Source organism: Sinocyclocheilus rhinocerous, unplaced genomic scaffold, assembly GCF_001515625.1.
Source record: "Sinocyclocheilus rhinocerous isolate Xijiao unplaced genomic scaffold, SAMN03320098_v1.1 scaffold264, whole genome shotgun sequence".
Taxonomy (NCBI): Eukaryota; Metazoa; Chordata; class Actinopteri; order Cypriniformes; family Cyprinidae; genus Sinocyclocheilus; species Sinocyclocheilus rhinocerous.
In genome coordinates this window covers 42,459-57,879 of record NW_015644837.1, presented here as the reverse complement: position 1 = coordinate 57,879, position 15,421 = coordinate 42,459, and the positions used below count along the sequence as shown (strand labels likewise).

At 38.2% G+C, this 15,421-nt stretch overlaps 2 protein-coding genes across 3 annotated transcripts in view; one reads left to right on the top strand and one right to left on the bottom strand.

The window, feature by feature from the left end:
• The window catches only part of LOC107758829 (doublecortin domain-containing protein 2-like), a 13,822-nt gene extending 5,170 nt beyond the window's left edge, over positions 1–8,652 (top strand). Inside the window, exons 4-5 of one of the 2 annotated variants that reach the window (XM_016576660.1) lie at positions 7,341–7,396; positions 8,265–8,652. In XM_016576660.1, the coding sequence (XP_016432146.1) occupies positions 7,341–7,396; positions 8,265–8,543 (335 nt within the window). In that variant the 3' untranslated portion in view covers positions 8,544–8,652. Of the gene's footprint in view, positions 1–7,340; positions 7,397–8,261 lie in introns of both variants that reach the window. The other variant, XM_016576659.1, reaches the window with a different exon arrangement.
• Positions 8,653–12,311: 3,659 nt separating this feature from the next.
• LOC107758834 (neurensin-1-like) overlaps positions 12,312–15,421 on the bottom strand; it is an 8,697-nt gene continuing 5,587 nt past the window's right edge. Inside the window, exons 2-3 of the mRNA XM_016576661.1 lie at positions 14,017–14,223; positions 12,312–13,049 (exon numbers count right to left, since the gene is read on the bottom strand). Coding sequence (XP_016432147.1) covers positions 12,651–13,049; positions 14,017–14,214 — 597 coding nt within the window. The 5' untranslated portion in view covers positions 14,215–14,223 and the 3' untranslated portion in view covers positions 12,312–12,650. The remainder of the gene's footprint in view (positions 13,050–14,016; positions 14,224–15,421) is intronic.

The following is a 15,421-nucleotide window of genomic DNA, read 5'->3' as shown; positions in this document are numbered from 1 at the left end:
GTGTGAGTGTGTGTGTGTGTGTGTGTGTGTGTGTGTGTTTGTGTCTGAGGTCTTTCAGCACCTCCGAACAGACTGAGATGTGACAAGTGCTAAAGTCTTGCTCGCTTCTAATTAGATCATGGCCTGCAGTGATGGCAGTAATGCAATATCTGAACCAGAGGCGAGAGACAAGAGAATAAAAGAGGATTTGGAAGAGCGAGCCAGATCCTTCTTTAAATGTAGAAATGTAATTTTCTTGTCACACTGTCTTTTCCTCATTCTGTGCATGATTTTGTTTTCTGTGTCCTATACCAGTGTGATCGCATTAGTATTTGTAGATAGACATACTGGAAAATAAAATGTATGTTTTTTTTAAATATATATGAATAATATAGCATTTCTCAGTAATACTATATAGGCCATTTCTAAAACATAAAGTCCTCTACAGTATGAATGTGCAGCTGCTGAGATTTTCAATTAATGATTTTTTTTTTTTTTTTTTTTTTAAATGGTAAAATATTTTAGTCCTGTCCTACCTTAATATTCAGAGCCATCGATAACTAAGCCATTGAAACTATCTGAGCAGGACTATCTGATCATCTGACCAACTGAAACTAAGTAGAGTGTTTGCCAAAAACCTGTTAGCATTCAATACTTCAGCTTTAAAAATAATTACATTTTTTGTCATACAAATACATGAAGATCAATTTATCAGTCCTATCTGGATTTTAAGCAAAACTGTCTAAATAATTGAATCACTTATATCATTCATGAATGTATCTGAATTTTTGAATGAATTGGTTGAGTGAATAATTCAATGACACACTCATAACGACAGGCACTTGTTTCATTCCTGTATGAATCAGTGGTTGTGTCTGAAACCACATACTCTCTGAGTAGGTATTTAAAAGTAAAAAAGTAATTACTTTGCAACCTTTAATAAAATGTAGTATGGTATGAACGTATGTAGTAAATAAATGCAATCGGAATTATTGCATTCATCATGTTGTCATGTGACTTACTGCACCAGTGTCAGTTGTGTCACTGCCATTCGTAACTCCTCTCCCGTGGCCTCATGGGATAGTAAAGTGTCCATTGAATGCATGCTTCAGAATCTCACCACAACCTGCTGTTTTACACTGAAAATGATTTGGTGTAGGATTAACTTTAAAACAATTCTCAGTGAGAAATTATTAGAATAATAAATTAGAAATGAACTGCAAGTAGCACACTGAATTAAACATAAAATTCTGAAGTAGAAAGACGATAAAATAAAAAAAAATACTCCAATTGTTGTTTTATTTTTTATTTTTCTATTTTTTTCAGTGTATGAATACTGTTAATTTAACCTCTTTTCACATACTTTTTTTCACCTGCGATATAGCAGGGTAGTATATATATATATATATATATATATATATATATATGTATGCAGCCACAGTCTGGAATGAATCAGCTGAATTAATAATTAAATTACTCACTCATAAAGACAGTCAGTCGACAGCCTACTGGTGAAATAATGTAACTGCAGAAAGAGTCACTGTAAAAACCACATCACTAACACACCGTCTGTCTGGTGCAAACACTGGTGAATTATCAGTGCTCTTGAAACGCTGCTCGACCAATCAGATTGCAGGACAAGAACTAACAGTGTCTGTAGGGTCACGTCAGGCTTGTTTGTCAGTGTATCCACCTGAGCCCTTAACCACAAGGTGACATATTCCTATCTGACTGACACACACACACACACACACACACACATCTGGCCCTCATGCCAGACAGGACCCAGCGGAGAAAGATGAGAATCACAACATACCTGTATTTAAATAGTGTATGAAATATTCATGTGTACAATTAAGCCCAGGGCTGAGTTAGCATTTGCTTTAGGATTGACCCATGGATATATGATACTTCGGAGGAACTTTTTTTCAGAACTGTCTGTTGAAATTCTTCTGAAAGAGGCTGGTGAACGTGATTGGCCGAGACAGAGGCCTGTTTAACAGTTGCTGGGCGGAGCTTGGACAATTGCCTCTGTGGGTTTGCTGGCCGCTGGTAACAGCGCTCTTATAGGAGTCTCCTGTCTGCCTCTGACAAATCAACAGGAGCGCAAGAAAACACTCCAGCGAATGAAAGTCAGCACCGATTAACCCACCCCCACTTTCTGTACACACTTAGACAAGGAGGAGGCGGTAATCAGCGCAATTTTATGCAGTCCTCCCACTAAAAGCATGGTGGTTTATTTTTGTCAGACCTGGCAAATTGCTTTCCACCAAAAGGCACTGTGCGCCTTAAAATATTCCCAATTATGCCCCATTGCAGCGCGATTCGTAATGATTATACAGTGTGAAGGCCATTAAAGACTGAAAATCCTAGCAGTGACTTCCATTGTGAGCCAGAATAGCTTGACATTACTATTATAGGTGAAGAAATTGCTTCTTGAGAGCTATGCTGTCAGGCAGATGGGCTGCATTAGTGCTCTACATTAAGGCCATGTCCACACGTACACGGGTATTTTTATAAACTGAGTTTTTCCTTCCGTTTTAAAAAAAATCTCTGTCCACATGAAAACGCAAACGCATGCTATGAAGCACTGTCAAGAGCATGCCAAGCCAACAGGTGGCGATATAATCTCAACCGTAAAGCCATGTTGGCCAATCAGAAGCCTGAAAAAGTCTCCAGTAGGCGGAGATAACAGCGCAGGCTCCGACGTCACAAGCCAAAAACTCCGGTTTCGCTGTCTACACGATAACACTGCAACCAGAGCTTTTGAAAATCTTCACCCTGGCAGGAGTTTTCAGAAATGTTCGGTTTCAGTGACCTGGTGCTGTGTTTGCGTGTGGACGAACGGCCTAACCGCATAGAAAAAGCTGCGGTTTTAAAAATACCCATGTTCGTGTGGACAGGGCCTAAGACTATTACTATTGATGTATATACTGTTTTAAAGGCTGTGTATTTGTTCTCTATGTTGAGACCAGAATACCATAGAGATCTGGGATCGTTTACATTGGGACTAAACAACAATCACTCACATTTTCTTCTGAATAATGCAAATTCGTACATGTATGCAGTGTAACACACATCTGGAAATGCTGCCACAGAAGCCAGAAATCATCCATCTGTTTCTTTGCCCTTGTGCTTTATAGAAATATAACAAAGCACCTCATGTTGAATATGTCTCTTTCATCGTTTGCATTCTTAATCTGTAATCAGAGAGACTGAAGGTTACATGCTTTATTTTAATGGCACCATAGAAGCTTCAGTGGAAGTATATTGTTTGGTGGATATAAGGAAATATAATTGTGCCGCCACACGGTCAGGTTTTTGCACAATGTTTTTTAATGATTAGACATGGTCATTGTTGTTACTTTGGTCATTGTTGCGTTTCAAGGCTTTCATCTATTTAGAAATCTTGTCTTTATTGGTTTTCTCAGATTCCCTCCTTCAGTTCTCCTGTTTTTTTTTTTTGTGTGTCATAGTGTAATCTTGTGGTTTTGCTGTGAAATGAAAAGCTGGTAAATGTCATGTCCGTGAGGTCAGTCGTGGCTGAAGCCGTCAGTTTGATTGAGCTCTGTCTTCATGTGTTGTAGGTGACAGCGTTACAGTCGTGTGTTTATGACGCCACAGCAGCCTGTGATTAAAAGTGCTTGTTATTCTGGCTATCAGCGTGTTAAAAGCTGCTTTTATAAGCAAACAGCAGGATTTAATATTCCCACCGGCTCTGTTAGGAAAGCGTGACGCTGCCAAAGCGAATGAGCCAATCAGCACATCTCTGTAATGCTTCCCAGCAGCCTTCACTTATGAGAGACAAACAGATGCTGGAGGTGTAGAGACAGTCCTCCTCATGAACCGCAGAGCAGACAGTCTTTATGATGCTCTGAAGGAGGCTTATTGGATTAGCAGCAAGAAATCATATTCTGTCGTTTTAGTCAGTGTGGAGCATGTTGAGAACGCATTTCTGCATGTTTGTAAAGTTGCTCGTGACTTGAGAGACTAAAACTGTAAAGGAGCTGATGAGTTCAATAGCATTTATTCTGTTATTGTTACTGCTACTGTACTGCAGTATAAACTGCATTAATGCCATCAGAACAAAAGCAGATCAAACTAGACGTTGCATTTTTTTGAAGAGAATATGACTTTTTAAATGATTTTTCCTTCCAGTCTCTGTGATCCTCTGGTCTGTAGATACGGCTCTGGTCTCTCACACACTTTGCATAATAAGTAGAATTCATTATGATTTCAAACTAAATTACAACCATTAAAATCTAAATAAAAAAAGTAAAAATCAAAAGTCTCAGCATTTCCGTGTAATGTCACCAATGCACTGTTAATGTTACTTATTTCGATAAGCAGCACAGCTCATTATATTAACCTTTAATTGCACAGTTGAGGTGAGGTCATAAGATTACACACACCTTGAAGAATATGTATGTTAATAATTTGATTTAATTTGAATTTAATCTTTTTTTTTCTCCATAGAACAAATCTCTATATCAGCGGCTGTGATTAGGCCAGAGGCACGAGGCCGCTGATATATTAGTGAGAAATAATGAGGTTATAAGAGAGCAACAAGACATGCATCCAAATGAGAGAGAGACCGCGAAGCTAGACGTTTCTTCTTATATTAACTAACCTACTCTATGATTAGCTCAGTGAATAATAAAATAAAAAATAGATAGATCCGGCTAGAACAAGCGGAGTGATACAAAATTGTGAAAGGGCGTTCCTGTAGCGATACCAGTACAATATCTCACGGTTCTCAACCAATCAGATTTGAGAACCAGAACGAACTGTTGTATAAATATATATATATAGAAACAAAATAAAATGCAAGTGCAGTGCAACCCCAGAGAGTAAAAGTGAAAATGTGTGATTAATCTGTGTCTGTCATACATATTTCATACGCTCTCTGTGTTGATGAGGTTATGAATGTGATTGGTTGCCTCTGGAGCTGCACATGTTTTTGTCCTCATTTGCATAAGAGCAAAATCATCTAACGCTGGTGATGCCAGGTGTGTGTGTACCAATCGCATTTGCACATGTTATTACCATATTCTGATGTTTGGCTCGATCACTGATTTGCACCGGATTCGTTATGTGTCACGTGATGTAAGAAAGGAAGTGGTGCTGCTCAGACAGTGATGTGAAGCTGAATTCATGACGGCTCTCTTGCTCTCACGTCGTTTGCTTGGTAACATTATGCAGATGAGAGAAGGCTATTTCAGGCCTTGGGAGGTCTTTATTAAAATAATCCATAAAGAGCTGATCTAGTAGCATGTAGATGGGAGTTCGAGAGATCGTCCAAGCGCCTCGACACCAGTGTGAGATCTTAACTTAACACCTGACACACATCTGACTTCAGTGCAGCAGCTCTATTTGCTCCTCAGCACCCGTGTCTTTGTCAAAGTCTTCATTTCTAGCTCTGAATCCAGTATGTTCCTCAGTCTTTCTGCTCAGAGATTGATTGAAGAGTATTAAACTTCTGTGGTTTATTCAGCCTAAACTGCTGAACATGGAGACTCCAGTGACTTTTTCTTTTTCACTTCCAAAAAACGTATTTTAACAGTATTTTACTGTAAAATTATATTAAATGTAATTACATTTATTCACCGAATATAGTATGGAAACTTACTGTTAACCAGTTAATAGGTTTTTACTGTAGCGTTTTTACAGTCTTTTACAGTTAAAATCACAATATTTTTTTTACAGTGTAGAGTGCTGGTTTTTGTAAACCTTATACCTCTTAATAAATTTAGAGGCATTGGAAGACCATTGCTGTTGTTTTTTGCACTGGTCAGTTTTGAGATTTTGGTCTGTTTTGCTTCCATATCATGTCTCCTTTCAGACTAGTGGACTGAAAACATATCAAATACACATTGAAGTGTTTATTTAGCGTCTGTAGATTTCAATTCCTATCAAATCCATATCAGGCTGTGAAATTAAAAGCCTGATTACTGCATAATGTGCTGCTTATTAATAGTTAGTAAGGCAGTTGTTAAGTTGGGGTAGGACCTAATCGATCTAAAATATGATCATGAAGAATAAGGCATTAATATGTGCTTTATAAGTAGTAATAAACACCCAATATGCTTGTAATATGCATGCTAATAAGCAGCTAGTTAATAGTGAGAATTGGACCCTAAACTAAAATGTCACCAACACTTAATATAATAAATCAGATAGGGAAATATGGTGATAGTCATCTTTTTTTTTTTACCTTGTTCACCTGGGGTTTTGAACCTCTGCTAAAGCCAATATAATAGTTGATATATTTAATATTTATTATAATACGTGAACTGTGTTTATTTAACAGTTCCTAGCTGCCTTTACATTGCACCGTGACACCGTCGGCAGAGAACAGGAGTGAAGAGAAGCAGTGTTTAATTAGCAGAGGAATAAAGGCTGCTAACTAACAGCGGTTGTGCTGGAAAACGCCGTCACCCTCCCATCCGCCGCTTTAATGAAGGCAGGCTTTAAAATGCTGTATTTAATTTGATTTAGCATTTTTATGAGACGAGCCCTTCTCTCAATCACATTGAACTGTTTATTGTTACATTAGCGCTCCTGCTCACAGTCAGGCTTTTGGACTACAGTTAATAAATGTGAACGATTTCCATAAAATATTCAAAGAAGCCCATTATTGCTACGCCGGCTCATCTCCGCTGCTAAACTTCAATCAGTTTTGCATTTGAAACGCATTAAATGCCTGGGTAAAACGCTATCATCTGCACAGCAATATTTTTATAGCCGCTATTGGGGAAAGCGTGAACTTATATGAGGTGCATTAACTCTGCGGTTTAATTATTCAGAGTGTATTGATTTCACACGCAATCTCTGGATGTATTACTCATTAAGTATTTAAAACACTCGTGCAATTTTCTTGTTTACTAGCGAGTACAATGGTATGACTGTAAATCTCGCAAAAATAATTACACAGATGCGTCGAAAGCTAATGGTCATTTTAACAGCGACTCTGTAATTAATTCATGAGAGGTTTTAATAAGAGCGTGATGTACATACATGCTCGTTTAAGGCCTGAGACTGAATCTGACATTTGAATTTGAGTCTACACTAGTCTATAATGTTGATTTTATCGATCATTGTTGATTTCATCAGTAAAACCATTGATTGTTCATCCATTTAGATGATATGTCTTGATATTATTAAATATTAATTTCTTGATTTATTGTTTGGCCTTTTGCTGTCTTTATTAATACAATTGGAAAGCAAGAGTGTGAAGCAATGAAAGCCATTTTATTTTGTATTTGTAACTGAATGTGAATTCCTGTAGTGTGAATCCTGACCCATGGATGGCGCTGGCGTCTCATGTTTGCTGTGGTGTGTGTGTGTGTGTGTGTGTGCAGATGATGGAGAGGACAGAAGAGCAGAAGATGATGAGAAATCGTCACCGGTCCAGCAGGTGAAGAGCTCAAACCTCATCATGATCTCTAATACTCTTACTAGACTGTCAGAAACCCAGTCGACACACATGTGTTTCAGTTCATAACGGAGTTCCTCAGAAATCACCCACCTGTGTTAAAGCACTGAGGATATGTGTCTAAAACAATGCAGACATATGTTTGGATGCAGCTACACTAAAAAAGTGTTTATGTTTACAACTGATTATTATCAATGTTGAAAACACTTGTGCTGCACAATATTTTTTTATTTTGGATGCATTTTATTTTTCAGGATTCACAGATGAATAGAAAGTTCAACAGCATTTATTTGAAATAGAAATCTTTTGTGACATTTTTTATTATTATTGTGACATTATTATTATTTATTTATTCTTTACTGTCACTTTTGATCAGTTTAATGCATCTGAATAAAAGCTTTTTGGTCCCACTTTATATTAAGTGGCCTTAACTACTATGCACTTACATTTAAATTAATAATTTGGTACAATGCACTTATTGTGTACATACATGTTTTTACATTGTACTTATATTTAAAAAATACCTGCATGTAATTACATCTGTAATTAACTTCTGTAATTACATTGTAATTACACTGTTGACCCATCACTTACACCTACCCATACCACCAAACCTGTCCCTAACCTGAACTTATCCCACCTCAATAGCAGCAAAAGTGTTTTGCAATACAATATGAACACGATAAGTACATTGCACTTATTTGTTGATGCAAGTACATAGTAGTTAAGGCCACTTAATATAAAGTGTGACCAGCTTTTCTTTTCTTTTTTGAATGTCAGTGTATCACGGTATCCACAAAAATATACAGCAGGGTGTCACACTGATCTGTGATGTTGTTGTATTAAGGAGGCAGAAGAGGCCAGTCCTGATATAGACGATTCAACCAAAACAGAAGGTGAAGCGGCCCAAAACACAGAAGAATCACCGTGTGACGGAGAAGAAGAGACGAAAGCAGAGGATGAAAAGAATGAAGAGGATAAAGAGATAATGGAAGAGGGACAGGCATCAGAACCAGAGGCACATGGTGACGGTGAAGAGAAGAAGGATGAAGAAGCTGAAGGAGGAGATGAAGAGGAGAACCAGGAGAACACAGAGAAGGCGGAGGAGAATCCAGATCCCAGTGAATGAATGAGAAATGAGAAACCCTGCAGGAGTAGTTCAGCGAGTTCAAACCGTATGCTTCTCTGTCTGCTGCAGAGCACAGAAGGAGCTGTTGTTCTCTGTATAATAACATGGAAAAGAGAGACCAGAACATTCTTCAAAATATGTTGTTTTTGTGAGAAGACAGAAAGCCATACAGGTTTGAATGATCACTTCTGGGTGAACTATCCCTTTAGAAGATTTGATTACTGCTAATTTAATCACATTAATAATTTATTGTATTGCGCTTCTAATACTGTGAACATATTTAATAACACAGCTAATTTAGCCAGTTAGGATTTGAGAAAATATCTATTTTCCATATAGTAACATAATTATGGTAACAGAACGAGTACAAGAGCTAATATCTGCTAAACTGATAGGTGTAATGTTTGCTAAAAATATTTATTTTAGATACTTTTTTGTCAAAGAAAGCTAAATATATGGATTTCTATTTCATCTTTCAGTGTCTTCTCTGTTGTGTATGTCATTATTGTGATATTATCATTTTAACTGACTTGATTAACATCAGTCCTGAAGAATAAGCGTGCAAACTAAATACAGTCGACTGCTTTCACAGATCTGTGTGGATACGTAATTCATTAGTGTGAGTGAGTGTGTGTGTGTGTGAGTGTGTGTGTGTGTGTGTGTGAGTGAGTGAAATTTAACATTTAATTTTTTGCAAAGACAAAATATGTTTGCAGTTACATATTAACAAGGTCATAGTCAGGCATATTTAATAAAAACAAGAGTAACACAAAAAATCTAGCTTGAATTTTTGTGTTACTTTAGTCCCAACTGATGGGGTCAAAAGTAACAATGTGCAACTTATGTTCAAAGTGAAATTATACTGAAGTCGTTCTACATTTGTACAAAATACCACCTGGTATTGATAGATCACACTTATGAGTTACTGACCACAGCAAAATATATTTTTTTTTATGGGGTTATGTCAAAATTTCTTTTTTTTTTTTTTTTTTTTTTTTTGAGACAGAAAGGGGTTTTCATGAACATTCTCTAAAAATTTGTTTCACTATACAAATAAAGTTTTTGTGTTCCCCTTTAAATTTCTGAGGGAACTATTCTAATAATTTTAACAAACTAAAGCACATCCCTTATAAATATACTACACACGCGCACACAGAGAGAGAGAGAGAGAGAGCTGGTAGAGAATCTGGTGATGCTGCTGTGTTTAACTGCAGGTGAACACTGAGAGCGACTCATCTCTCCATCAGCAGATCCTCAGCATGACTCACTCAGATCAACATCTATTTCCAGACACTGACAGACCAGAAACACAACACACTGACAGCTACAAAACACAACCAATCTGCTGTACCTACAACTCTCTTACTCATCTAATTTCTTTGAAATTGAGGTCTACAACATCCAAATGTTTCATTTAAAATATAAAGAGAGAAGAATCAAAATTATTTTTATTAATTTTATTAGTATTACAGTTTTTTTTTTTTTCAACTGCTTGCACACAAACTCTTCACTCGTCACACAGTTTCTGAAAGCTGACACTCAAACAGCAGAAGCACACACCAAATCTGCAAAACCATACACTGATTCTCGGTCTTTGACTTTTTCAATTTCATAAAACACTTTTTTGCAAAACACATTTGTGTGTAAAGTTTTGAGAAAAAGAGGCAAAGTTTTGAAAATGTATGGAAGCAGCTGAAAAAAACTAAAAGTAGAGTGAGGATGTTATTATATTCTCACTATTATAGGCTAATATGTATTTATAATATTCTCAATCTTTTCTAAGTGTGGTCACTCTGAAGCTGATCATATTTACTGTTGTTCAGCAAATTTTTGTAGGCAAAATCCAATCGTTTCAACAGAATTCTGCACACTCTGTAATTCTGCTTGAGGACTGAAAGGTTCTTCAAGCCAATTTCACATCACAGTCAAATTGCTCATGTAAATTTGCTAATAGAGATCTGCTTGGGTTAAGAGTGACTTCTGAGTGAGCTGTGATTCATGTCGCAACATCCTTGACAATGGAGAATGGACCTAAAGTTTAGCCAAAATGTATAATAATGTGACCGCATCTATAGGAATTCATGCAATTTTCTGTAAGAGAGAAATATTTCCACACACAAATTTTGCATCAGGTTCAAGTCTCTGCTTGATTTCAAGTGAGCTTTTAAAGACTCAGGATGTTCACTGCAGTCTCTGGGAGTCAATGTGTGGCCAACTGAGATTCTGCTATAGAGACAAAGGTTAGGAACGTGATTTTTTGGTAGTATTACAGCACACCGTGAGTGTGTATTACTGTTTTTGTTTGATTTTGGGATCTAATAGCACAACTGGACCCGGAAACTTTGACTTGTGACGCCAGACTTGGACCAGATGGACATTTTTATAGATTGAGGATCTTCAGAGCATCAGTGTTGACCATATCCTCACTTATGAATACACCATGTGAAAGATACAACATATTTTAATGTGCTTAGCTCAAATGATCATTTCAATATGCAAATTTAGAGCGAACAAATGGTAGAAACAGCCACCGACAGACAATGACGGTAACAAACAGTTCTTTTTATTCTGTTTGCTGAAAAATAGACACGTTCCAAGAGTAAGAACAGCTCCGATACCTTCTGTCTCCTTCCCAAGACCAGACGGACAAACCAAACCAGAGGATTTGACAGATTGAGACGATTACCAGCATTGTGATCGACACACCTCTGAAAACACATCCATATATGTCAGTTTAAACAAGAAGAATCAATTCTTGAAGCAGCTGAGACATATATATATATATATTATAAATGTTATATTTTAGACTTCATCTAGACCTGTCCGAGAGATTTGATTGTTAAATATCCAGTGATTGGTGCGAGAGATTCATTAGCAAGCCTTGTCATTTTCAAACATCTGAATGCATATGCAATATGTTCGATGATCATTTATAATCAATAAATAACACAAAAGTTTACGCTCAGAAGTGACGGTGAGGGTTTTTCATTCTTATCAACCTTCTTGAAAGTAGTTTACAATGTTTCACTGAATGGTGTGATCATGCAACATTTGCTCTAATCAATCAAAGTAAAAAAACTATATATAAGAATAATAAAATGCACCAGCACAAAATAATTGTTTTTAGGAATGACTGGCACAAATACTGTACTTACAGAGAAACTCTGGAGACAAAAGCACAGCAATGACTCTACCAGGAAGCCAAAGAGAAACACAAAACAAGAGAAGCAGACAGAAAGAAAAGGAAAGTCTTAATGGGCTCGGCTGCGATGAGTGTAATTACCTATAGACAGTGACTGCACTTAACGGCCTCTTGAGGAAAGCGAGGCTGGAGCAAGAATGATGTGCAACACAATGAGAGGATATTACATAATCCCACAGGCGCATTTAAACCGTAATCTATTTTCACTCCTAGACATCGCAGGCGGTGATGTATTTGAGCAGAACGGAGACGCGGTATTGAGATGTGTGAAATTGTGGATCAGAATGCATTGCGTTCTGTCAACGAACTATTGATTGACTGTAGCAATAGAGCGCGAAGCGTTCGCTAGGAGAGATTCGGAGAAAAATTGCACCTTGGGTGACGGCAATGAACCAACGTGACGCTTTCTGAACGAGCGATGACAAATCATTGTAGTTTCAGTTGACAATGTTAGTATGGCAGCCGTGATGAATTAGCTGTTAACGCACAGGCCTCCGTTCTGCTTGTTTATGAGTTTTACCTAATGACTTTTCTCATATAACACGATGGAAATTGTGAGAGGCTGTGTTTGAGTTCACTATAATAGAGAAACTATTCTTGCTTATTCGGTATTAATACACACAAGCCTTGACGCCTCTGAAGAATATGTTGCTCTTCGGAACAGCAGCCTAAAGGTGTTCTGATTCCTAGCCGTAGCACGCGAGTATATTTGTGCTGTGTGTCTGTATTCAGGAGCACCAGTGATGATCGACAGGGTACGCTTACGCTAATCGCCGTAAATACTCTCGGTGCTCTTGCTCAATATAGTCGAATGATATGCGCCAGAGAAAGTGCAGTGTTATCTATCTCTACTGTTCAAGGAACTGTTGTTTTGTTTTGCACGGAAGCGTGGGATGCTTAAGAGGTCAGGTTTCTGCTCCGGGCTGGACGCTCTGCACTTTGGAGAGTGTGACGGGAACCTTGGCCTCTCCAGGTGTGGGAGCGCGGGTGACGGGCTGAACGGAGGCCTGGATCTCGGCGAGCCGCTCTTTGAAGCGCTGCTGCAGACGGAGCTCTTCCTTGGAGCTGCCCTGAGAGCAGGTGGCCAGCAGCAGCCCCACCGCCATCCCACTGCCGCCCACGCAGAACAGCACGGCTCCGGCCAGCTTACAGGCGTCCAGTGCCCGGTTGAAGCGCACCGCGCGGCCGTCCACAAACAGCAGCTCGTCTTCTCCGAACGCTTCGAGTCGAGGCGGCGTGGCGTAGCCCACCAGCAGCACGGATAACCCCGCCACCAGAATCAGAGCGCCTAGCGCGAGACAGACCTGGTGGAGAGACACAGAGGAGCCGTATTAATCCAATGTTCTGGCATGAAACTCTAGATGGCGCAGTCCGATTGGTCAAACTCAATCTGACATCATGATCACATGGCACAGCTCATTGGTTATTTTTGTATCAGCAGCCAATGAGCTCGCTGCTCAACATTCAAATATATGACTAGTGTTTGCTGTAGCAGTTTGCAGCGAGCTTGACTAGTGTTTGCTGTAGCAGTTAACAGCGAGCTACAGAAACCCTCCACCTCCCCAGCTCCACCTGTATAGATCTGCCACAGGGTGATTCAAGTATGCTATGTTTGGCGGTTATTCATATATGTTATATGTGCAGCAGCAGTATTTCTTACATGCTTACAGCAGCATGTTGTGGATGTATTGGCAGTAGCAAGTCTCGGTATAGCAGCAGCGCAACTGATCTATTCCGCCAAGACCAAACACATTAAAGGATTAGTTCACTTCCAGAATAAAAAATCCTGATAATTTACTCACCCCCATGTCATTCAAGATGTTCATGTATTTCTTTCTTCAGCCGAAAAGAAATTACGTTTTTGAGGAAAACATTCCAGGATTTTTCTCCATATAGTGGACTTCAGTGGTGGCCAATGATTTCAAGATCCAAAAATGCAGTTTCAGTGCAGCTTCAAAGGGCTCTACATGATCCCAGCCGAGGAATCAGGGTCTTATCTAGCAAAACGATCTGTCATTTGCTTAAAAAAAATAGTATTTATACACTTTTTAACCACAAATGCTCAGCTTGCTCTAGCTCTGCAATGCGTATGCGCTTCTTCACACATTACGTAATCCTGTTGGAAAGGTCACGCTCGGTAAGTTTTTCATCTTTGTACTTGAGTTAAAAACTCCATCTTATTTTCTCCTCCAACTTTAAAATCATCCGCCATCATTGTTTTACCTTTTTTGTAAAGGGCATTTGACTTTTTTTGCATGTTCACTTTGTAACCTTCCAGAGCACAGAGCTCCAGCGGCTCGGCGATCTCTGTGTCTGGAAATCTTCATCGCGCTCCCAGATGGAAGCGGTGCACTCCTCGTAGAACTGATGCAGGTAGGAACGCACCCCGTAACCCTGGTAACCGCTGCTGAGGGCGCCATGGCTCTGCTCAGTGTAATCCGAGCCACAGATCTCTGAGCAGGACGTCATGCTTCACATCTGCACACAAACACAGCAGTCTCATTTACTTTCAACTCAGCTTACCGGCCATGAAACTGTATGTGCATTATGTCATTAAAACACAGGTTGAACAAATAGAGGACACACTAATTATTATTATTATTCACTCAAATTATAAAAATCCGGCCATGAAACTGTATGTGCATTATGTCATTAAAACACAGGTTGAACAAACAGAGGACACACTAATTATTATTATTATTATTCACTCAAATTATAAAAATTAAACAAGTCAATAAAGAAACATTATTATAGTATTAAACTTTAAAGTATTTGACATTAACACTGTAAAATTCTGTTTCATTTGGCACTTAGCGAGCGTTAATTTTAGGCCCATTTTACATTAAAAGGGCAACGTATCCTGGGGGATACAAACATTTGAGAAGCTGTGGGGAGAAGCAGTGAAAGTGTAGGTCTTATTTCTTGGTTTCATGTTGAATTGGTGTCTGTTGTGAATATTTAGATGAGGTGAATTTGTTTAGCAGCATTTAAAACTGCACGGCCGCCTGTCGTGGGAAATCTACTCACCCTCCAATAAAAGTTGATCTAGTTCACATATTTACACATGCTGGAGGGGACTTACCTGTTTAAAAAGCTGTTGTTCAGCATTAGCTCATTAGGTTTACATTGGAATTTTATTAATTAAATGCTTACTTTTTTTGTAATCTGTCTCTAAATGTTTGTATTTCAGGGGACACGTCGCTCTTTTAGGGGTATAAATCAAGATACAAAAACATGTATATAGACTCTGTGATTTTGTGGCTTGTGTTTTAGAAAATCAAATCTTTTTGTAATCTTGACTAAACACATATCGTTGGAAAGGTCTTACAGTCAAGGTTCCATATTTGGTGACTGTTTTGTAATAGAAGTGATATTGTGACAGAAAATGATTCATTTGTAACAGAAAACTGCATCAAAAAAATTCAATAGAGTTTGGTTTGTCACCCAGTGGTTATTTTTGGTATAGCGCCCAATAATAATTTGTGTGATATCAACTTCAAATTTGGAACATAACTTAATAATAGACACATGGCTTTGATTTTATAGCAATTTTAGAGTGCAACATATTTTATAAAATATTTATGTTTTATATAATAAAAAATAGTATAGTACATTATATTTATTGTAAACTGTTAAAGTAAGTAAAACTGTTTTTTTTTTTTTTTTTATGCTTTCA